The following is a 22,693-nucleotide window of genomic DNA, read 5'->3' as shown; positions in this document are numbered from 1 at the left end:
GACTTTTTAGTATCAAGTGCCACCTGCCATCTTGTGAGTGAGTCCTAGGGCTGGATGCTTACCCAGTCCTCCCGATAACACCAGAGGTGGGACTCTTGGCTGACCCTGGTTTACAGTTAAGAAAATTGAGGCCCAGAGCTAAGGGTGACCTGCCCAAGATTACATTACCAGGAAGTAGTAGGGTTTAGGGCTGTGTGGCCCCCAAATCATGCAGAGGCTGCACCCCTGCTGGCAGACAGCCTGGAGAGAACCCCAAGCATCAGCTATAGGTCGGACAGGGTGAGGGTCCTCCCCAGAGCTGGGAGGTGGGGTAGAGCATCATAGCTTGTGACTGAAGTCAAATTCCTAGCCTTGTCACCCCTTAGCTTGACTCAGACAAATTACTGGGTCTTCAGGGGTGGAGTAACCACATTACAAGCACCCAATTAGCCCCCTCCGATGACTGTAATGTTAAAACTTTCTGTACTTTCCTGACTTTTCTCCAGAGTCATCTATGAAGAACAGAAGGGTCCCATGGACAGAGCAGTTCATGCCAATTCAACTTCCACAGCACATCCCATATCCATCTGCTTCTCTGCATTTCTATTTCCAACACTCTGGTCCAAGCTGCCATCATGTCTCCTCTGGTTTAATCCAGTGACCTCCTGGCTGGTCCCCCTGCCTGGGCTCTTAATCTTCTGCAGCAGAGATCAGCCAACCATGGCCCTTGGGTCAAATCTGGCCAGCCACCTGTGTTTGTAAATACATTTTTTTATTTTGGAACAAAACCACATCCATTCATGTATGTACCATCTAGGGCTGTTTTCCCACCACAATGGCAAAGCTGAGCAGTTGCCATAGAGACCAGATGTGGGGCATGAGGCCTAAAGTATGTGTGTGCTAGCCTTTGGCAGGAAAAGCTTTCCAATGTCTACCCTGCAGTCCTTTCTCGCACAGTCATCCTTCTGAAATGGCAATCAGATCATTTTCCTCCTGTGCTTATAGTCCTCCAGTGGTTTCCAGGGGACATTAGAAAAATCTCGGTTCTCTATCCCATCTGCAAAGTCATAGGTGATCTCATCCCTATTGATGTCACAGGTCTTGTCTTTCCTCACTCGTGCCCACCAGACTGTCCCAACTGCTATTTCTTGACCACCTCCCCCTTCTTATTCCTACCCTGGGGCCTCTGCATGTGCTGTCCTCTCAGTCTGGAATGTTCTTCCCTCCACTCTTTAGATGGCTGGCTCCTTCTCATCACATAGGGCTCAGGTTTGAATGCCACCTTCTCAGAAAGGCCTTCTCTGAATACTGGCCCCAGTCTAGAATAGCCCCAGTCAGCATCCCATCACCCAGTCCTGTTTTCCTCTGGGCACGTCTCACTAACTAAAATGGTTTCATTTATCTGTGTGTTACTTGACCAATGTCGGTCTTCCTACTAGAATATAAAGTTCCACGAGGGTGAGGTCTTTGTCTTTTTTTGATTCACCATATGCCCGTGGCCTAGACAACTGCCCAGCACATAACAGGTGCTCCCTAAGTTTTTGTTCATCGAGTAAATGGTCTTGTCACTCCCAAAGACAAAAGAAAGGGCTAAACTTACAGAAGGTATGACTTAGGCCAAATACACACACACAATAATTCCTACCCAATGGTTCAGACCTGGAAAAGGCTATCATAATAAACTAAAGAACCATTTCACAACAACTAAATGAGAAAAAAAACTTCTGCACCCAATGCTGACAACACTATGAGTATCTTTGTAGAAGGCCATGAGTCCTTTGGAAAGCAATAAGGTAATCATATCAAAAGCCATAAAAAAGCTCATTCAACTTGGTATCCCCACTCCTGAGAATTTATAGAAATAATTCAACAGTACCAAAGGTTTTTTTGCATAAAGGTGTTTACTGTTTTATTATCTAAGAAAACCTGGAACAAGTTAACTGTCCAACAATTGGTGTACACAGCCCATAACCATGATCATTAGGAAACTCAGTGGAGCCATACAGAAAAAGGATTATGATAAATGAAAGAAAGAAAACTAGAATATATGTTATGGCTCTGAGTATGAAAACTACTTATGAACAAGGACAAGAAGAGAACAAGAAAGGTTGGTAATACTTATCATGGGCTGCCCATTAGCTTTGGTCCTTCCCTTTCTCTCGGGCATGCAGCTAATCAGATTTCCCAGCAGACCTTGCACCAAGGGGGAGCCACACAGCAAGCGGGAGTCAATGGAAGGCGAATGGAACCAATGTGCCACTTCCTGTTCTGGTCCATAAAATTCTACCATGTGTGCTCCACCATGCTGTGTCTCCAAGGTCACCTTAGAAGCCACATGTTGGGGCGCCTGGGTGGCTCAGTCCGCCTTTGGCTCAGGTCATGATTCCAGGGTCTTGGGATCAAGCCCCATGTCGGGCTCCCTGCTCTGCGGGAGGCCTGCTCCTCCCTCTCCCACTCCCCTTGCTTGTGTCCCCTCTCTCATTGTGTCTCTCTCTGTCAAATAAATAAATAGAATCTTTAAAAAAAAAAAAGCCACATGTTGGAGATGGCACAGACGCTGTGAGATTGTGCCCCACACAACTGTGTGTAACACAGACCAAGCCCTCCCTGTTCACCTGCAACCATCCTGAACTGTAACACGCATCAGAAAGAAACTTCTGTCGTGTGTGCGCCATTCGGTGTTGGGTCTACTTGTTACAGCAGTTTAGCCAACCCTAACTAATACCTTGATACAATGCTTGGTGGCTAATAACTCAGGCTTTGGGGTCAGGGACACCACTTAGGATGATCTGTGTGATCTTGGGAGGTCACCTAACTGCTCTGAAACTCAGTTCCCTCATCAGTGTGAGAATCAAAAGAGAAAAAGACGACAGACTCCTTAGTTCTGTGCCTAAGTAAAGAAGGAGCTCAGTCCTTGGTTCCAAGGGTTCCATCCGGAAGCACAGCTACGTCCTGCCCTTCCTTGGATTTTGGAGACATTTGCCTAAGCTAGATCGAGCTAGGGTCTCTAACCCTTGCAAACATGAGGGCTGACTAATACCACACTGCTCCAGACATTCATGTCTTCCCCCAACCCAACCCCTGGGCGGAGGTGGTCCAGACCGTGCAAACCCAGAGAGAGGCTAACTCTCCCCTAGTCAGGCTTAGGATGGAGCCAGTGGCCAGTAACTGACTCAATCTCCTTTACACCTTAGTGGCAGCACCAGGTCCAGAAACCAGGTTGACCCCAAAGCAACCTGTCCCAAGACATGGCCCCCTCCCAGTGCTCACTCAGGTCAGGCTGTGCTATTTTCCTGGATGGAGAAGTCACCAGCAGGCAGTGGTCAGTGGGCTGTGCCCAGCTGAGAACATTTCCCAGACCAGATGGCATCTCTGGCAGGCCCTCAAAGCCAGCAGAGGCCAAGTGGTGCCCAAGAGGCCAAGAGGCCCAATATGGTGGGGATGGTCAAGAGTCCCGATGAACAAGGCATCCCAGTGCCCTCCTCGTTTGCCAGCTGTCCACCACCTGAGAGTCCCGGAGCAGAGACAGGCTGGACCAGCCCAGGCAGATGCCCTGGGCCAGAGCGGGGCTCACACACACACATGCGCACACACAGAGCCGCACACGTAAATGCATGTACACACAAATAGTTGCATTCACATATCACACATACAGATACACTCCTTCTAAACTCAGTGCCTTCCAGTAGCACAACAGACAACAGGGCCATGGTATGGTGTGGAGGAAATCCTGGAGTCTGATCCCATTTTTTTTTTTGCATGTTTCCAAGGACAAAAGTATTTGACCAAACCCTTGAGTCACACCCACCACAGGGTCCCTGCCTGCCTGCAAACCCCACAAAACCAGTTCCATGCAGATGACCCCTCAGACCCTTCCTCACTCGGACTCCAAGGTCCACCACTGTTGTGGCAGAAAGATCTAGGTCTGTAACAACAAGACACTGATGGTCTTGAGCCAGATTTCCTAGAAGCAGAGCTGCAAATGGACTTGGGCATTTGTGGGTTTTTAAGGGAGGGCACTCAAGAGAAGGGAAGTGAAAGCCACAAGAAGCAGAACGGGGAGGAACTGAGAGAACCGGCCTCGCCTTGGTGTGATCCCCCCCGGGAGCCCTTTCTCAGAGACTGCACCACCGTAAGTCAGGGGCCAGCAACCCCTATTGCTATATCAGTTAGTCACTGGAGCATGGCATCCCCTCCGGGGTGAGGCGGCTCGCACCTGAAGAGGACAATTCTCTGGAACAGGGCCCAGCTGTGAGCTCGTAGCACCCAGCGCTCCCAGCAGCTAGGGAGAGGTGGACAGGTAAAGGGGAGCTGGGCTCTAAATAGGGTCTGCACTCGTGTAGACCAATGAAATTGTCTGAGGATCTGAAAGGAAGAGGAGAATCTGTCTCTCCCCAGGGATGATTTCCCAGATATTGAACATCTGTCATGGCATGGGCACGGACCAATCAGCTGCAATGGCTGGTTGTAAAACATGGTCACAGCTACACCAGCGGATACCAGCCGAATGCCATCCCTCTGTGAAGGAGTGATACCATGCAGCAAGCCCCGTATGCAGAACAACCCGTAGCGGTTGTTCTGGAAGCATCACTTGCCCAAATCCTCAGAAGCACCCTGCACTGCAACCATCATCCCCGTTTTACTACAGAACAGCCTAAGACTCGGGGACATGAGGTAGCTCAGCCAAAATCAAACAGCCCAGGAAGTAACAGACACAGGACTTGCACTCGCATCTGGCTGGCTCTAAAGCCAGTAAAAATTTCTACCCTGCCTCACTGGCTTGAAAGAGATTTAAAAGGAAAGCAAGCAAAAGGAGCCCTGCTTCCAAGAGACACGAGGGTCCCTCAGAGATGCTGGGATAATGATTTTATTATGTTCAGAGGGGAGTGAAAGGGACAGGAAACAAGCAATGTGTGATCTCCTGTCATGTCAAGAGACGTTCTTTTCAGAGAAATGTACATTTCGCAGAATCAATAGGCTCTGAAGCCTCAGAAAGCCAATGAAGATATACAGCCCCGACCCCTGCACGTGGGAGCTCTGTTACGACAGACAGGCGAAATTAAATTGAATCATCTGGAGCAAGTAGGTTGTAAACATTCAATATTAATGATCCATTTCAGTCCCAAAGAACCTTGGGCTTTGCCTAGCTGTGTGCGCTGTTTTTAAAAGACCGACGTCCCAAGATGGGGATTCCTCGCCATTCCTGCTTAGGGATGATGACAGAACCTGGGTCCCCTCTGCAGGACTAGACAGACAGTAAATATTTTGTAGGCCATCCAATCTCTGTTGCAACGACTCACTTCTGCAGTTGTCACTCAGAAGTAGCCACAGACAATACAGAAGTGAATGAGCATGGCTGTGTTCCAGTAAAACTTTAACAAAAATGGGTGGCCAAGTGGATTTGACATTCAGGCTATAGCTTGCTGACCCCTCCCTCTCTTCTCCTTGGCATTTTCGGGGACACCAATGCACGCAGTCTTCATGTTGGGCCATTTCCTGACTTTGGTTTTTTGTCTCTTACTTCAGGGCCATTGGCTGTGGGAGGGTCAGGTGACAGAGCTTAGATGGCATGATACAAATTCATGCTCACAAACTAAACCAGGTAACACAAGTACTAGGTCCAGCATATGACACTTCTGGTATTCAACCTTTTTTTCTTCAGCTAAGATGGCAGAAGAGATGATGTATTGTATACGTGTTACATTCAGCCACAAATGAAAACAGAATTAGTCCCAAAAGTCACAGGTCCTGGGCACAGGACCAAAAGGGACTGTTTTAGCATGAGCAAGGTGGGTGTCTCAAAGGTGGTCATTGCTGGGAGCCTGGGTGGCTCAGTTGGTTTAACTGTCTGACTCTTGATCTCAGCTCAGGTCTTGATCTCAGGGTCAATCAAGCCTCACATTGGGCTCCACGCTGGGCAAGGAGCCTATCTGAAAAAAAAAAGGGGGGGGGTGGTCATTGCCTTCAGATAGTGATGGATGTTGTTGATCCATTGAATCAAGTTCTAGAAAGTAAGCATGCAGTCCAACAATTTGTCCCAGCGTCCCTGCCCCTGGCTTTCCTTATTTCTGCTTCTGTAGCACAAGCTACTGATTTATTTGAACCTCTGCCTCCTCTTCTTTTTCAATTCAGCCTGTGCATTCGCTTCTTCCTCCACTTGGCCCTCATGGTGTGGAGGTTTCCAAGAGATGGCACTAGGCTGGGAGCTCAACTTTTTTTTTTTTTAATAAATGTTTAAACTTTTCATTTTACAATGGTTTCAGGAAAATGGTGAAGACTGCACAGAGTTCCCGTGTGCCTCACATATTGATGCATTATTATTAACTAAAGTGCCTATTTATTCAGACTTTCTTATTTTTTACCTAATGTCCTTTTATTTTCTATGCTAGGATACCACATTGATGACCTTGACACTTTTGGGGAATACTGGTCAGGTGTTTTGTTAGAATGTTCCTCGATAGGGATTTGTCTGATATTTTTCTCATTAGATGAAGACTTGTGTGTTTTAAGGAGAAAGATCCCAGAGGAAGTCTCACTGACATCACTTCGTATCCAGGGTGTGCACTTCCAAGATGCCTTACAGCTGTTGACCTTCACCTTCACCACTTGGCTGAGGTTGTGTCAGTTTTCTTCACTACAAAGTTATTCTTTGTCCCCCTTTTTCACACGGTCCCTTTGGAAGAAGCCATTACAAGAAGTCAACACTTGAGGAATGGGGGTTATCCTCCATTTCCTGGAGGGTGGAGGAGCTACATAAATTTGGAATTATTATTTGGAATTCTATTACAAGACAGATTTGTCTCTTCTGTATCATTTATTTACTTCTTCAATCATTTATTTATATCAATATGGAATCATAGATACTTATTTTATACTTTGGATTATAATCCAATACTACTTTATCTTGTGTTCAGACTGTTCCAGCATTGACCATTGGGAGCTCGTTCAGTTGGCTCGTATCCCTGGGACATACCCCCATCAATGTGGCGTTTTGGGGGCCCTGGGTGGCTCAGTTGGTTAAGTGTCTGCCTTTGGCTCGGGTCATGATCCCAGGGTCCTGGGATCCAACCCACATCGGGCTCCCTGCTCAACGGGGAGCCTGCTTCTCCCTCTCCCTCCGCCTGCTGTTCCCCCTGCTTGTGCTCTCCCTCTCTCTGTCAAAGAAATAAATAAAATCTTAAAAAAAAAAAATGTGGCGCTTTGTTTTGGTTTAGCACTTCCTTTTATGCTGATACCAGTCACCCTCTATCACATCACCTATTCCACTTTAATAACACTTACCATTATCCAAGAAATCTCATTTACTTGTTCATTGCCCCTCCCTTCCACCAGCATTATGCTTCAGGAGAGGTGAGGCCTGGTTGCTCTTTCTCACCCCTAAGTCCCCAGTACACAGAGCAGTGCCAAGCCCAGGCTAGACGCTCAGTTAATACATGCTGAACAACTTAATGACTCCCCCTAACGATCAAACTTTACAAAGCACCCACTAGACTAGAGGTCAACAAGCCCTTCCTTGAAAGGACTACATAGTAAGGATTTTAGGCTTTGTAGGCCATACAATCTTTGTCACAACTACTCACTTCTGCCATTGTAGCTATGGACAATCTGTAAATGAACAGGGATGGCTGTGTTCCCATGATGCTTTATTTGCAAACACAGGTGGAAAACCAGATTTGGCCCCAGGGTTATAGTTTGCAGACCCCTGCACCCAACCAATCCAAGTCTTAGAGCTCATCTTCATATGTGAACAGATCTTTGCCACTATAATTGAGTATGAGTCGTCACTTAGGTGAGGCACTCTTGCAAGTGTACAAGGAAAGAAGCATTTTTAGTAGGCAGAAAGTGTTCTTTCTCCCTATTCCTGCCCACCCCGGCCTAGGAAAAGGAGGCAAGAGAGGCCCATCCCAATTTTGACCACTCAGCTGCTGTTGGCCACCTCTTCCTCTCGGCTCAAAGAGCCATCACAGGGTGAAAATGCAGCAGCTGTGGGCCTCCTTCCCCTTGCCAACGGCTCGCCTGCAGAGACTAGACAGGGAGGGGCAGCCAGCAGTCTCCAGAGGCCTGGATTCTGCACAGATCTGGGGACCACTTGTTCTAACGCATTCATCTGTTTTACAAAATCTTCAGATTCCAAAAAGCAAATGCAAGGGAGGGTGCTGTTCTCATCTACACAGTGGAACAGTGAAAAAAATTCATCCATCCAAAAGGATATGAAAACAGGTGGCATCTTAAATGACCCCAGGTGTCCATTATAGCAGGAGTGTAGTTAAAATGTTAATGATCAGGGCACCTGGGTGGCTCAGTCATTAAGCATCTGCCTTCGGCTCAGGTCATGATCCCACGGTCCTGGAATCAAACCCCACACTGGGCTCCCTGCTCAGCGGGAAGCCTGCTTCTCCCTCTCCCACTCCCCCTGCTTGTGTTCCCTCTCTCGCTGTGTCTCTCTGTCAAATACATAAAATCTTTAAAAAAAAATGTTAATGATCTAACCACGATCCCACCGTTGTATCATGAAGCATGATACACTGAGAAGCAGGGAGGGAGAGGTCACATCCTACCTTCCCCCACTCCACCAAGTTCCAGGGTTGGAAAGGAGCCTCCTGGCCTAGCACACAGTAAGTCCACAGTTGGATTAATTTCTCCCTCCTCTATGTCATGATAAGGTCTTGGTCATTTTGCTAATGAAAAGATAAAGCCCAAAATCGTGGGTGACTTCAACCAGGCCTTGTCATCAAGTCTTAAAGAAAGTGGAGCTGACTTCTCTTGGTTTTGCTCATGCAACACCTACTTCTCTGGGAAATGCAGCATCCCGGTCATGGTGGCTGCCAATGGCATGATGTAGGCATGGCTCAGGTCTGCCAGGCCCCAGCGATTCTGTAATTCGCCGCTTCCCCAGGACTGACACATGTTGCCTCAAGATGAAGTTCTCTTTCTGTCGGGCCTACAAATCGGGATGATGTCAGGCCTGACACTCCTGGGCGTCTGTCTTCTATAGATGTACGACAGATTGGCAGAAGCCAAAGGCCAGTTTCCCAGACTCCACTCACAGTTAACTGTTGTCCTGTGCACCTAGCGCCTGCCCCTGCCCCTGCCTCAGGGAGAGCAGTGACTGAGCAAATGGCCTGGGGCCAGTTTAAACCGTCTGTCAGTTTCCACAAAGTGGTCTCTCAGAGCCCATTGCGGAGTCCTGCTCATACAGCCTTGATGGAGCAAAGAGCAAGGTCAACACAGAAAGGGGAGCAGAGCCAGACAGACCCTGGATCCAGCCATGCATTAAGCCTGGATTCTTCAATTACATCATCAATGACATGGCCCATGTTCCTTAAGCTAGTTGGAGTTGGGTTTCTATTACCTGAAACCAAGAAAACCTAGACTAACACACAAGCAGAAATGCATCAATCTGCTGGGAGTCTCTCAGTCACCGTGGAACAGTACCAGCTACATAACACTGCAGAACAAGTTACCCCAAAACTTAGAGGCCTAATACAATCGTGTACGGTACTCACAGATTCTGTGGGTCAGGATTTGGGAGGAGCTCGGCTGGGCAGCACACATTTGGGGTCTCTGAAGTGGCTGCAGTCAGATGTCGGCTGGGGCTGCATCATCCAAAGGCCTGACTGGGGCTGTAGGGTCACTTCCAAGGTGCCTCACGCAGGTGGCTGGGAGGCTGGATGGGCTACTGGCCACAGGGCTCAGCTCCTCTCCACAGGACTGCATGAGGACCCTCACGCAAGGCAGGCAGGCTGGCTGCACCCAGAGCCAAAGTGGGAGGCATGACGCCTTTCCTGACCAAGCCTGAGAAGTCACACATCACCCCCCACTTCTGCCTCATTCCATTGACCACACCAGGCCAGCCCCAATTCAGCCACAGGAAGGGACCACATAGGGTCACTGGGGCCCCTCTTGAGGCTGGTACCTGTCCCAAGCGCCTACTACGTGCCGGGGGCTGGAAATGCAGGTGGCTAAGATATGGTTCTCACCCCTCATGCACACTCAGCCTCAGGCTCAACGGAATGCAACCACTTTGTCCCCCAAGTCCTGCCCAACTCTTCCCTTTGGGATGCTCCAGCTTTTAAGGAAAGGGAAATCCTATTAAGGAACTGGGTTTAAGTGTCTAGTCATACAGTTCTTTGTTCCCAGAAACAATGCTGAGGTCCCTCCATGACCCAACCCTCCGTTGCACACACTGCTACATGTCACCGGGCCGACTGACTTTACCACAGGTACGCCCACCTCTCCCGCACACGGCATTCCTTCTCTAAACCCCTGAACTAGCCCCAGACAACCCAGCATGGAACCACATTGTTGCTTTTGTGTAGCGGGGGAGCAACAACTCTTGGGCCTGGGTTCGACTCCCAGCTCTGCCACTTAGTAGCTGTGAGATCTTCGAGTCTCAGTGTCCTTCTCTGTGAAATGGGACTGAAACACGTACGCTTCACAAGGTCACGAAGATCCAACGAACCATGCATGCGGTGCCCTGCACATGGTGGCCACTCAAAGAAGGCGGGTCTTTCCTGCTGGCGCTCTTCCCCCAGGACGGCAATCACTCACCTTGGCCTACTCTCATGAATCTTCTTTCCTCACAGGAAGACCGTTCAGAGTTAACACAGGACTGCCTCTTCCCTCTGCCCACCTGCGCACCGTCAGCCCTTCCCATCCCCCCACGCCCAACAATCCTCCTCGCTGGTGGCTTGACAACATTCAAAACAAGAAAACCCACAGGAGCCAAGGGAAGCCAGCACCTGAGAATGACACTTCCCTGAAGGTCTTTGGGGGTGTCCTCAGTGAAGTTTTATGGCCGCTTCAATAAGCAAAAATGTGCAAGCAGTGGAAGTGAAGAATCCATCGTTTTGGATACTTAAAAAATTTCCCAAGGTAAAAAAAAAAAAAATTTCTCAGGGAACTTTGGTCCCATTCAAAATCCTCTAACACCATTAACCTGTCCACCTCCCAGGGGGAATCAGAGGAATTCTGTCCCAAGAGTGCCCGAATATGAGAAAATTACAGACAACAGAGTAAGCCCACCTTTCAAATGAACTGAGAAATGCGTCCGCTTTCTCCCCCCACTGGGAGCAGAGCCCTTTAGAAGCGTGGGCACAACCCCGGGTGACCCGCGGCCAGTGGTGGGGGAACACTGCCACTTACCGGCGGCGGCCGGAACTGGCTGGAACATAGTGACATTTAGTAGTATCTTTCACAAGCTCTTAACCTTTACACCATGTCAATAAAAAGCCCCATTAACATTTAAAAGGGATGTTTCTGGGTGTCCACTTGGAATAAGAGTTAGAAAACACTCCAAGAATTGGATTACGTAGCTCATCTGTCCCAGATCTCCGAGAGTTGACTTCCTGCATTGGCAAGTGACACCTAACAAGACCTTGCATCCTCTTTTTCCTCTCTCCATTCCCTATCCTTCCCGACTTAAACATCACGTCCAGGAAGCCCCCTATAAACACTCAGGGGGACCAGACCCCTGCTCTGCACCCCCAGGCCCCCACGGCCACTTGAGCTTCCTCTGCCAGGAAGCCCTCAGGTCACCACACAGTCCTTGTCCCCTGAGCAACTGGTCTTCCACTCAGTGATGGGTGCGTTCTGTGAAGACAGGCGCTGTGTGCCCACAGATCCATGCGTGCATGCACTTGTTCACTCCTTACACATGCTCAGTACACGCTAAGAGCTAGGGATACAACAAGAAATGAAGCAGATGTGGTCTCGGCCTGAGTGTCACCGGCTCCCCCCACCTTCACATCCCCACAGCCAGTCAACTGCGGTGCTCAGCAAATGCTGGGACTTCCTGTGGATCCCTTATGCAAATGCGCAGGCTTCAAGCTTCACCCATCCCACAGATGCATTTTGTTCGGTTTGTGTGGTTTTTTTTAATAAATTGAATTGGTCACGAACATTTAACACTTCGGTTTCACCCAAAATGTTGTCTTTCTGCCTTCGCTCCCCACATTCCAACAGAGCACCAGTGAGCTGGAGCCCAGACACTCCGGCTCCTTTAGACGGGGTGGGCACACGCCTCATGTTGCCACAAATCCTTCCCTCCCCTGTTCTCCTATCGCTGAGACCAAAGACGGCTGCCGTGGGCCACCTCCCCCTTGCTGAGAACTTTCTTGGCCCAGCCCTTCCCTCAGGACCTGCGTGACGCCTGCTTTATGCCAACGTCACGGAAGACATACATCCGAGATGTGCTACAACATACATGAATGGGTGACTTTATTGATTTTTACCTCCTCACCAACCCTCCTAGTAGTAGTTACAGGTTGTGCGGTTTCCAGCAGGGGTCACAGACGCAGAGGGAAGTTAAGGGACAAGGCAAATCCGACAGGTCCTTCATGAGCAGACCGAAAACCTGTAGTTTACTGGAATCCTTGCAAACCGAATGCTGAAGATTAAGAGATACATTCTCACACCACTAGCACAGCTTAAATACTTTTTGACAAAAAATAATAAATTATCTTCAACTCAGAAAATAAATTGTGCTCAGCAGAGTGACAGGAGGGTCTATTCATGGCACTGCACCGAGGGGCTGGGGGGGGCGGGGGGGGGGGGAAGGCAGGCCCAGGCAGCGAGCGCAGGGCAGAAAGCTCGGGCTGAGCTCAGTCAAATGCACGCTTGACGCCAAGGGCAGCTGGTGGCCCCTTGGCAGTGGCCTGTCCTGACTGAGATTCACCTGTCCCTCTTCCTCCTCACGTCCGCCTTGTCTTCTGTTTCTTGGCTTGTCTCTTCGCATCTTCTGGGCCGCTGTTGTCAGAGGCTGTCTGGCCAAGAGCTCGGACGCCCTGCAGTCGACTTGTCAACTGCAACAGCAAGGGAATGAGCTAGAAAGAGAGAGAGAGTGAGAAAAGGGGATGCCAGGAGAACACTTCTGCGCACAGGGACACTGGAGCCTCACATGTCCGTATACCTCCTTCTTCTGCCAGGCCACCACCCAGGTTCAAGACAAAGCCGAGACCTTTGCACTGGGGAGGGTCAGGAGAGAGAGGGCGACTGAGGATTAGGGAAGTTGTCACAAGAGGTTAATGGCCTTGAAAGGAGGCCTGGGATTTGACAAAGTACAGCACCCTTTCTTGATAAAAACCCTCAACAAAGTAGGGCTGGAGGGAACATACCGCAACATCATAAAAGCCACATACAAAAGACCCACAGCTGATATCCTCACTGGGGAAAAACTGAGAGCTTTTCCTCTACGGGCAGGAACAAGACAGGGATGTCCACTCACCACTTTGATTCAACAGAGTACTGGAACTCTTAGCCACAGCAATCAGACAACAAAAAGAAAAAAAGGCATCCAAATCGGCAAAGAAGAAGTCAAACTTACACTATTCACAGATGACTTGATACTTCATGTAGAAAACCTGAAAGACTCCAACACAAAATTGCTAGAACAGATACATGAATTCAGTAAAGTCAAAGGATACAAAATCAATGTACAGAAATCTGTTGCACTTCTATATGCCAATAATGAAGCAACAGAAAGAGAAATCAAGGCATCTATTCCATTTACAATTGTACCAAAAACCATAAGATATCTAGGAATAAACCTAAACAAAGAGATAAAAGACCTGTACCCTGAAAACTATAAAACACTTATAAAAGAAACTGAAGATGACACAAAAAAATGGAAAAACATCCCATGCTCATGGATTAGAAGAACAAATATTGTGAAATGTCAATGCTACCTAGAGCAATCTACACATTCAATGCAATCCCTATCAAAATACCATCAACTTTTTTCAAAGAAACGGAACAAATAATCCTAAAATTTGTATGGAACCAGAAAAGACCCCGAATAGCCAGAGGAATGTTGAAAAAGAAAAGCAAAGCTGGCGGCATCACAATTCCAGACTTCCAGCTCTATTACAAAGCTGTCATCATCAAGACAGTATGGTACTGGCACAAAAACAGACACATAGATCAATGGAACAGAATAGAGAGCCCAGAAGTGGACCCTCAACTCTATGGTCAACTAATCTTCGACAAAGCAGGAAAGAATGTCCAATGGAAAAAAGACAGTCTCTTCAACAAATGGTGTTGGGAAAATTGGATAGCCACATGCAGAAGAATGAAACTGGACCATTTCCTTACACCACACACAAAAATAGACTCAAAATGGATGAAAGACCTAAATGTGAGACAGGAGTCCATCAAAATCCTTGAGAACACAGGTAGCAACCTCTTCGAGCTCGGCTGCAGCAATTTCTTGCTAGACACGCCTCCAGAGACAAGGGAAACAAAAACAAAAATGAGGGTGCCTGGGTGGCTCAGTTGGTTAAGCAACTGCCTTCAGCTCAGGTCATGATCCTGGAGTCCCTGGATCGAGTCCCGCATCAGGCTCCCTGCTTGCTCAGCAGGGAGTCTGCTTCTCCCTCTGACCCTCCCCTCTCTCATGTGCTCTCTCCTTCTCTCTCTCAAATAAATAAATAAAATCTTAAAAAAAAAAAAAAAGGCAAAAATGAACTACTGGGACTTCATCAGGATAAAAAGATTTTGCACAGCAAAGGAAACAGTCAACAGAACTAAAAGCCAGCCTACAGAATGGGAGAAGATATTTGCAAATGACATATCTGCTACAGGGTTAGTATCCAAAAATCCATGAAGAACTTATCAAACTCAACACCCAAAAAACAAATAACTCGGTTAAGAAATGGGAAAAAGACATGACTAGACATTTTTCCAAAGAAGACATACAAATGGCCAACAGACACATAAAAAAAGATGCTCAACACCACTCATCATCAGGGAAATACAAATCAAAACTACAATGAGATATCACCCCACACCAGACGAATGGCTAAAATTAACACAGGAACCAACAGGTGTTGGCGAGGATGCAGAGAAAGGGGAACCCTCGTGCACTGTTGGTGGGAATGCAAGCTGGTGCAGCCACTCTGGAAAACAGTATGGAGGTTCCTCAAGAAGTTAAAAATAGAACTACCCTACGATAGAGCAATTGCATTACTAGGTATTTACCCAAAGGATAAAAAAACACTGATTTGAAGGAGTACAAGCACCCTGATGTTTATAGCAGCATTATTAATAGCCAAATTATGGAAGCAGCCCAAGTGTCCATCAACTGATGGATGGATAAAGAAGATGTAGGTTGTGTATATATATCTATATCTATTTATATCTATATACTTATCTATATAGATATATATACACAGCAGAATACTACTCAGCCATCAAAAAGAATGAAATCTTGCCATGTGCAACAACATGGATGGATCTAGAGGATATAAGGCTAAACGAAGTAAATCAGAGAAAGATCAATACCATATGATTTCACTCATATGTGGAATTTAAGAAACAAAATAGATGCACATGGGGGGAAAAAGAGGCAAACCAGGAAACAGACTCTTAACTATGGAGAACACACTGAGGGTTGCTGGAGGGGAAGTGGCTGGAGGAGAGGATGGGTAAAACGTGATGGGGATTAAGGAAGCACTTGTGATGAGCACTGGGTGTTGTCTCTAAGTGATGAATCACTAAATTCTACACTTGAAACTAATATTACACTACATATTAACTAACTAGAGTTCAAATAAAAACCTGAAACATTAAAAAATAATAAAAAGTTAAAAATTTAAAAAAAAAAAAAAGGAAGAAAGGAAGGAATCTGGGGGACAGGACTTGAGGCCTTCGCAGTCACTTCTGGCCCTGAAATGTGCTAACTTCTGTAACAGGGGACATGTCCCCGCTGTGCAGACGGCGCCCCCGGCACACGGCACTGTCTCACCAGGCCTCTGGGTTTCCTACCTTATCGTGGTTGTAGCCAGCCAACAGGACAAGCAGCGTCAGAGGTAGGGCGATGTAGGACCCCTGCGCGATGTCTTGCTCAGGCAGTTTCCTCTGTGGACACCAAGAGCACCGCTTTACCGGCTCTCCGCTTCCCGCCGCCCACCACCCTGCCGCCCATCTGGCCCAATCTCCACGGGCAGCAAGGGCAGTGACCTGGATACATTTTCAGGTGAATTCTCTGCTACCCAAACTCTCCCAGCTTGCTCTCTGCCGCTCTGGGGCAGACCGAGGCTGGTAACCAGGCATGTTTCCTCTCCTGAGGAGAGCAAGAGCTGTGGAGAGCAGGCCCCGTGGCTGAGGAGGGCTTCCTCGGGCCGAGTCCCAGCCACACACAGGGGCTCCTTCCTACAAGGGAGTACTGGGAACCCGCCGTGCTAGGCTCTGGCGCACAGTGACCAAGGACATGGTCCCAGAGATCAGCCCCGGTGAGGAGAGGAGGCAGGCTGCTGCTTGTGTCCCAGTGGCCATTTGCCCCTTCTTCCAACAGAACCCCCAACCTTCATCTGGGCCATCAGACTACATGCACTTCCCAGCCTCCCTTGCAGCTGGGACAGCCACGGAATTCTGGCCAAGGCTACAAGAACGCAAGTGTTCGGTAACACATCCAGGCTGTTCCCTAAAAGGGCAGTGGTGTGTGTTCCCCTCCTGCCAGCCAGGCGTGCCATCTATGAGGAAGGGGGAGATGGTGGGGGATAACAAAGCCCCAAGGGGGGGACTGGGTCCCTGATATCGCGGGGCTTCCATACCATCCTGGACTGCTCAGTCCCCGATGCTGACAGAAGACAGAAACTTCCATCTTCCTAAAGCCCCTGAGATGTTGGGTCTCTGTACTAGCCAACAAACCTGCACCCTAGCTCACTCAACCCGCACAAAGGAAACAAATAAATAGAAACTTTCAGAAAATGATAGAACAAGGGGACAGAGCACCGGTTCTCAAAGTATTGTCTGGGAACTCCCTTCCAGGAGATTTTTAAGGTGAAACTATTTTCATGACAATGCTATCACGTGTCTTTTTCGCTCTCATTCTCTCGTAAGTGAATGGTGGACTTTTCCAGAAGCTATGTGTGATGACGTCGTCACTCTAACAGCTAACGGAATATAATAAATAAAGATAGATTACACATATAAACTAAAGCTCTCTCAGACTCTCAACAACTTTGAACAGGGTAACAGGGTCCTGCAACCAAAACATCTGAGAGCATCTGGGCAGGAGAAGGGCTATGGGGCCATTCTACCCGAGACAGTTGAGGCAGAATGGAATGGTCTCTTAAAAATGAAAGAATCAGGGTGGAAACAGATTTCCACCTCCCACTGCCTACATGTCTTGGGTTCCAGCACATTCTCCCCGGAAGTAGTTAATGGGGACGCTGCAGAGGGATGAAGACAATGAGGCTCCTGTCTCGGGTCTGGCCACGTGACCTTGGGCAATCAAGGGAAGACTCGGTTCATTCACTATTAAGTGGCGCTGATCCGAACGGCACCCACTGCAGGGGAATGTGAGGTTCAACGAGATTAGCTATGTAAAGTGCCAAGCAGCGCATCAAATATGGAGTAAAAAAATCAATGATGTGGTTCTGGGTTTGCATGTCAACAGAAGAGTAAAGCGGAACGCTCAGAAATGCACAACGCTGAGCCACCCATCAGGAGGCTGTAGTGTTCTAGAAACCACGTGATGTGAGACAAATCACCACATTCTGAGTCCTGACTCTGCTGATTAACTGCGGGGAAGTAGCTTATTCTCTCTGAGCTTCTGTGAAGTGCGAGGAACAGCACATCCCCACAAGGTCTATTGTGGGGATCAGCAGCAGATCCCCTGCATGGCAGGGGTGGGCACGCTCTGCACTTGTCACTTGGCGCTCTGGTCTCACATGCAACGAAGTGACAGACGCATTCCTAGCAACAGCTATGGGGCGTGGTGGCTGCTTGGCCGCCACCCAGCAGCATCTCTTCCCGCCACCAGCTGGGAATTGTCCCAAGTATCTCCCTGGATCCAGATTGGGGGGGGGGGCGGCGGCGAGGGAATGTCGCAGACGGCCACCATCGGTGCCCTTCATGAGGACCCTCTGCTCTCGCTGGGCTGGCAATGTGCCTCCACGCAGGGACAGATGGTCCCTACATGCTCATCTCTTTGGCACCTCTAACCAGGTCTCCACCCTGGGCAACGAGGAAAGTGCTTCCTTCTGGAGTCATCAGAAAAACTCTACTTCAGGTAAGATCGTATTTGCCAAGTCACTGGGCACAAGCTCCTCGTCAGAGACACCCAGAAAGCAGCAGAAGAGCTGTGTTCAAATCCTAGCTCTGCTGCGCACGAGCTGGTGACCTAGACGGCTCAATCTCTCCTTGGGTCTCATCTCTAGATGATGGAAAATAATTCCTACCTACCTCCCATCTAGGATGGTGTTTGAAAAGCACAAAATGGTAACTTGATTGCATGTGGGAAAGATAAATTTGGAACTATTCTTCACACCCTACACCAGGAAGAACCCCAAATGGATAGAGTTGGAAATGTACAAAAGGAAACCATACATGTACCGGAGGAAAAAGAAATTCCTCTAAAAACTGGGAGCGGGGGAGACTTTCCGAACTATGACTCAAAATTCAGAAGCAATGAGGAAAAGACTGACACATTTAACATAAAAAGTAAATGTCTGCATAATCAAAATGAAAAAACAAATTGGGAAAAATAGGTACAACACATACCACAAGGGGTGAGAATCCCTCATAGACAAAGGGCTTCCAAAATAGATGAAAAAGACCAACAACTAGAAAAAAGTCAACAGTTCCCAGAAAGGGAACACAAAAATGGTTCTTAACCACATGGAAGGATGAGAAATGCAGGGAACAGCTACGTGGAGATGCCATTTCTCATCCACCAGACTGCAAACACTCTTTAATCTGACCACATACTCTGTTGGGGAAAGGGGTGCTCTCATACATTGCTGGTGGAAATGCAAAGAGGACATCCCCTGGAGGGCAAGTGGCCCCGTCCAGCAAGATTCCAGATGCAGTGACCCTGTGATCCAGCAACTGTACCTCTCAGCGTCTATTCCAAAGATGGACTGACAAGCATTCAAACACACGCATGCACGAGGCCAATCACTAACGGGTTATTTGTAACAGCAGATAACCAGCAATAATGCGAATATCCATCCAGCAGGGCTAACTGAACAAGTTATGGAACAGCCATGCAGAGGAGTGCTATACAACACAGCTGTTCAAACATACTCCTCTGCACAGTTATCTTTTTAAAAAGATAGAATTCTGACTCTTCACGCTGAAAAGGCCTACAACAGTGACCAACGCCGTAGCTCGGAGGCCAGACTTCTGTTTTACTGCAGATCCGTGGGCTCTACTCTCACTACCTACCAAGTTCAGAACTGGCAGGTGTGAGGTTGGGCCCTGGAGCCCATTTTTGTGGCTGCTGTGTGTTTAATCCTCAGGTGATTCTACTGCACGCCAGGTTTGGGAAGCACTCATCTAAATAATCATCTCATGAATGTGTGCTTTGTTTGTTCTGTTGTTTTTTAGTCTGTTTGATACAGGATCCAATGAGGTCTACTTATTGCAAGTGGCTGATAAAATGAGCAAGTTTCAGGGCGCCTGGGTGGCTCAGTCGGTTAAGCGTCTGCCTTTGGCTCAGGTCATGATCTCGGGGTCCTGGGATCGAGCCCCGAGCCTGCTCCTCCCTCTCGCTCTGCTGCTTCCCCTTTTTGTGCTCTCTCTCTCAAATAAATAAAATCTTTTTTAAAAGAATTTAAAAAATTATAAAAATAATAAAAATTTTTTAAATGAGCAAGTTTCTTTTAATCTACAGGTATCCCACCCTTGTTGGTTTTTTTCTCTCTTGCAATCTATCAAATAAATCAGGTTCCAGGTTAATGTCCCACAGTTTCCCGCAACCTACACTTTGTTGACTATATCCCTGCAGCATCCTTTATATGCTCTTGTGTCCTCTCTATTTCCTGTAAACGGCACCAGTTTCTAGAAGTTTGGGCAGTTCAGGTGTCCCATGCCTCCTGCTGAAGGACCACAACACCCCCAATCATGACATAGGGGTGACCATTCTCCCAAAAAGTCACACCTGAGCCACTGACCTAAAACATCCCCTCCCCTCATTGACAGCTTCCTCCTGAAAGGGAACTGAAGGCATCAGCACTCGAAAAAGTAGAAAAGCATCTAGGGAAATCCAGAATGGAAAAGGGACCGGAGTTGGGGGCCCTCAAACAGCTGTCCTCCCTCCACTAATAACCCGCAGCAAAGGTTGTGAGGTTTTCCTTCTCTCACCGCCCTGATCGGCTGTTTCTAAACTCCCCTTTTTCCTTACCGTGGGATTAAAAATCAGGGTGATGTGTTTATGGTAGCCCACTGCCGTGAAAGAAACCTGAGGCAAGACGTAGTCATACTGGGATCTGGGGAGCGTGGAGTCCAACAGCACAACGTAGTTCTGTGCACAAGCAAGAAGAAGTTACTTTTATAAAGGACTTTATGCTTTTAAAGAAATCCCCAGGTTTACGCATGCAAACCAAGGTTGCTAACTTCAGAACAGGAAGCTCAGTGGGCTGTTCCATCAGGGACAGCCGTGTGTCCCAGCATCTTGGAGAGAGCGTCTTCCAATAAAGCTTTCAAAGTCTGCGGAACTTCTGTATGAGCATATTCAACAGTGACATAATTGTGGTCCTTTGAGGATCCAACTTTATGAAACACAGAAAGTTATTACGAGCCACTTCTGATGAGGGAGATACATGATCCAACTGAGAAAGACTGCTTTCAATCCAAAATGAGGTTGACTTTTAAGGGAGGATACTTAAGTAGCCCGTTAGCTGGCAAGTTCTAAGAACACAGCATCTCTGGAACCGTCCGAAGCCCCAACGGTGTGCTAGGCGCCGTGAGCACTGCACGAGGCAGACACCTGCTCTGCTCTAAGCCATGGGCAAGGCCAGGTTTACTGCTCCCATCTCAGAGCAGGCGGTGAGCCCAGGTGGAGTCTGACCCCAAGCCCATGCTGTTTCTGCAGAGCCGTGCTGCCTACGGCGGCCCCTGCAAAGGGCGTCTCGAGAAATGGGGAGCGACTCCAAACGTCCATTGCAACCTATTTCATTATTTTACAGCCATTTCATGCCCCAAAAGGGCCACAGTTTATCATCCCTGGGGCAGGGGGTAAGAAGCCAGGACAGGGGTGCACTTCTGACAAACGCGTGCCAGGCCCACCAGGAAAGAATCGAATTCTTTGCAAAGTTTGCTCTCACCTTGACAACTACAATAGCTTGCTCTGTCCAAATACAATTGATAATAAACACTCTACAGTCAGGAAAGGATGTCCACCGTTAAGGGTTTGGTTAAATAAAGTATAGCATTTCCTGTATTAGAGACTATTGTGCAACCACAAAAAACCATGTTATAAAGGTTTAAGGATGGGGAAAAGATTTCGGATATATTCTTCGTTGAAAAGTACAGGCTATAAAACAATGTACAGAAGAATCCTAGCCTTGCGTTATTAAAATAAATATATGTGTATACTTACATCTACACACACACAGGCACACACAATGAAAAAGACCAAAGGATACCTGTCAGCACATGAACAGGGGTTATTTCTGGATGATGGGATTATATCTGATTTCCACCCCCCCAAAAAAAATCTCCTGCCATGGATATGTATTATTTTTGCAAAGAGATAAAGAACCAATTAAGAAAACATAAACCCTACAGAGCCCAACCTTGATTCAGAGAGCATGTCAACCATTTCCACAAAGAGGTACTGGGGGCAGGGGGATGAGAAAACTCTTTCCTTAAACTCAGAAGTGGAGTTATTCAGATGAAGACATGGCTAGAAGGCAGCCCCAGGTGTTAGTTACCTGGCCATCTCTGAGCAGGGGCGGAAAGTGGAAGAAGAGGGACTGGCCCAGGGAAACCGTCTGGATTGGGTTGTCAAGGTTTTCACTTTTGTAAAGCTTTACCTGGAGAGCAGAAAACAAAAGCAGGGCGTGCTTTTGAAATTAAAACACAATAAACATTTCGTTTCAAACACTTCATTTCTTTTTCGGGATGGCTTAGCTCTTGGGGGGGTGGGGGGGGAAGGATCTTTGGGAACACGGATGTTTGAAAGAGAAACAACCCGCCCCCTGCCAGAATACATAATGCATTCCTCCATCGCCTGAGACTAACAGTTCCATGACCTGCATAGAAATGTTAAGATTTTAAAATCGATTCCAGCAACTTAAGTTAATGCTCAAGATGGTAACAGTTAGTATAATGATAATAGTAAAAGGAATAGCTTCTACTACAGCTATGAATGCCAGGCAAGCAACAGGCACTTTGTACATACGTCGTCACCAACCCTGGCTCTGAACAGGCATCATCATTACCCATAGGGAGGCCCCGAGCCTCCACCACCTAAAGTTGCACAGTTTATATGTGGTGGTGCCTGGGGCTCAACCCACGTCACTACGGGTCTGGCCCCCCTGCCATGGCCTCTCCATATGCTATACCTTCAACTCCACAAGTATTCCTTAAGCTCAAAACACATTCCCCTTTTGCATTTGGTTGTCCGGGCTGCTTCCAGAAGCAGTTCGGTCCTGTATTTCTAGCCTTTCTCTTCGGCCTGTTCTCATTCTCACTACCATAAGCCAGTGGGACAGGCGAAGGAGGTATAGTCCTGGATGCCACAGGAGAAAGCCAGTCGCCCCTCCCCAGGGCCCAAGCTGACACTTGTATATAGAACACGCAAGTCACGAGGCATTTTCCTAAAACGAAAGTCACAGACGGGAGGCCAGTGGGCCACATCCAAGACCACACATGCGTTCTTGTGCCCTATACGGTGTTCGGAGAAAATCTGAATTCACTGACCATGTTTAAAAACCAGGTGATTTCAAGTAACTCTACCTTCCAGCTTCTCTGTGAAGTTGGGAAG

The 22,693-nt window shown here is 47.9% G+C and overlaps 1 protein-coding gene across 1 annotated transcript in view; it reads right to left on the bottom strand.

The window, feature by feature from the left end:
* Nucleotides 1–12,181: 12,181 nt before the first annotated feature.
* LOC123844493 (BOS complex subunit NOMO1) overlaps nt 12,182–22,693 on the bottom strand; it is a 55,245-nt gene continuing 44,733 nt past the window's right edge. Inside the window, 4 exon segments of the mRNA XM_045875051.3 lie at nt 12,182–12,803; nt 15,742–15,834; nt 20,108–20,227; nt 21,639–21,740. Of these exon segments, the coding sequence (XP_045731007.2) occupies nt 12,672–12,803; nt 15,742–15,834; nt 20,108–20,227; nt 21,639–21,740 (447 nt within the window). The 3' untranslated portion in view covers nt 12,182–12,671.

This window comes from Mirounga angustirostris, unplaced genomic scaffold (assembly GCF_029215605.1).
Source record: "Mirounga angustirostris isolate CCGP_5_RB_7025 unplaced genomic scaffold, mMirAng1.0.hap1 SCAF_5, whole genome shotgun sequence".
Lineage (NCBI taxonomy): Eukaryota > Metazoa > Chordata > Mammalia > Carnivora > Phocidae > Mirounga > Mirounga angustirostris.
The sequence above is the reverse complement of the archived record's forward strand: the minus strand, read 5'-3'. Positions and strand labels throughout refer to the sequence as shown.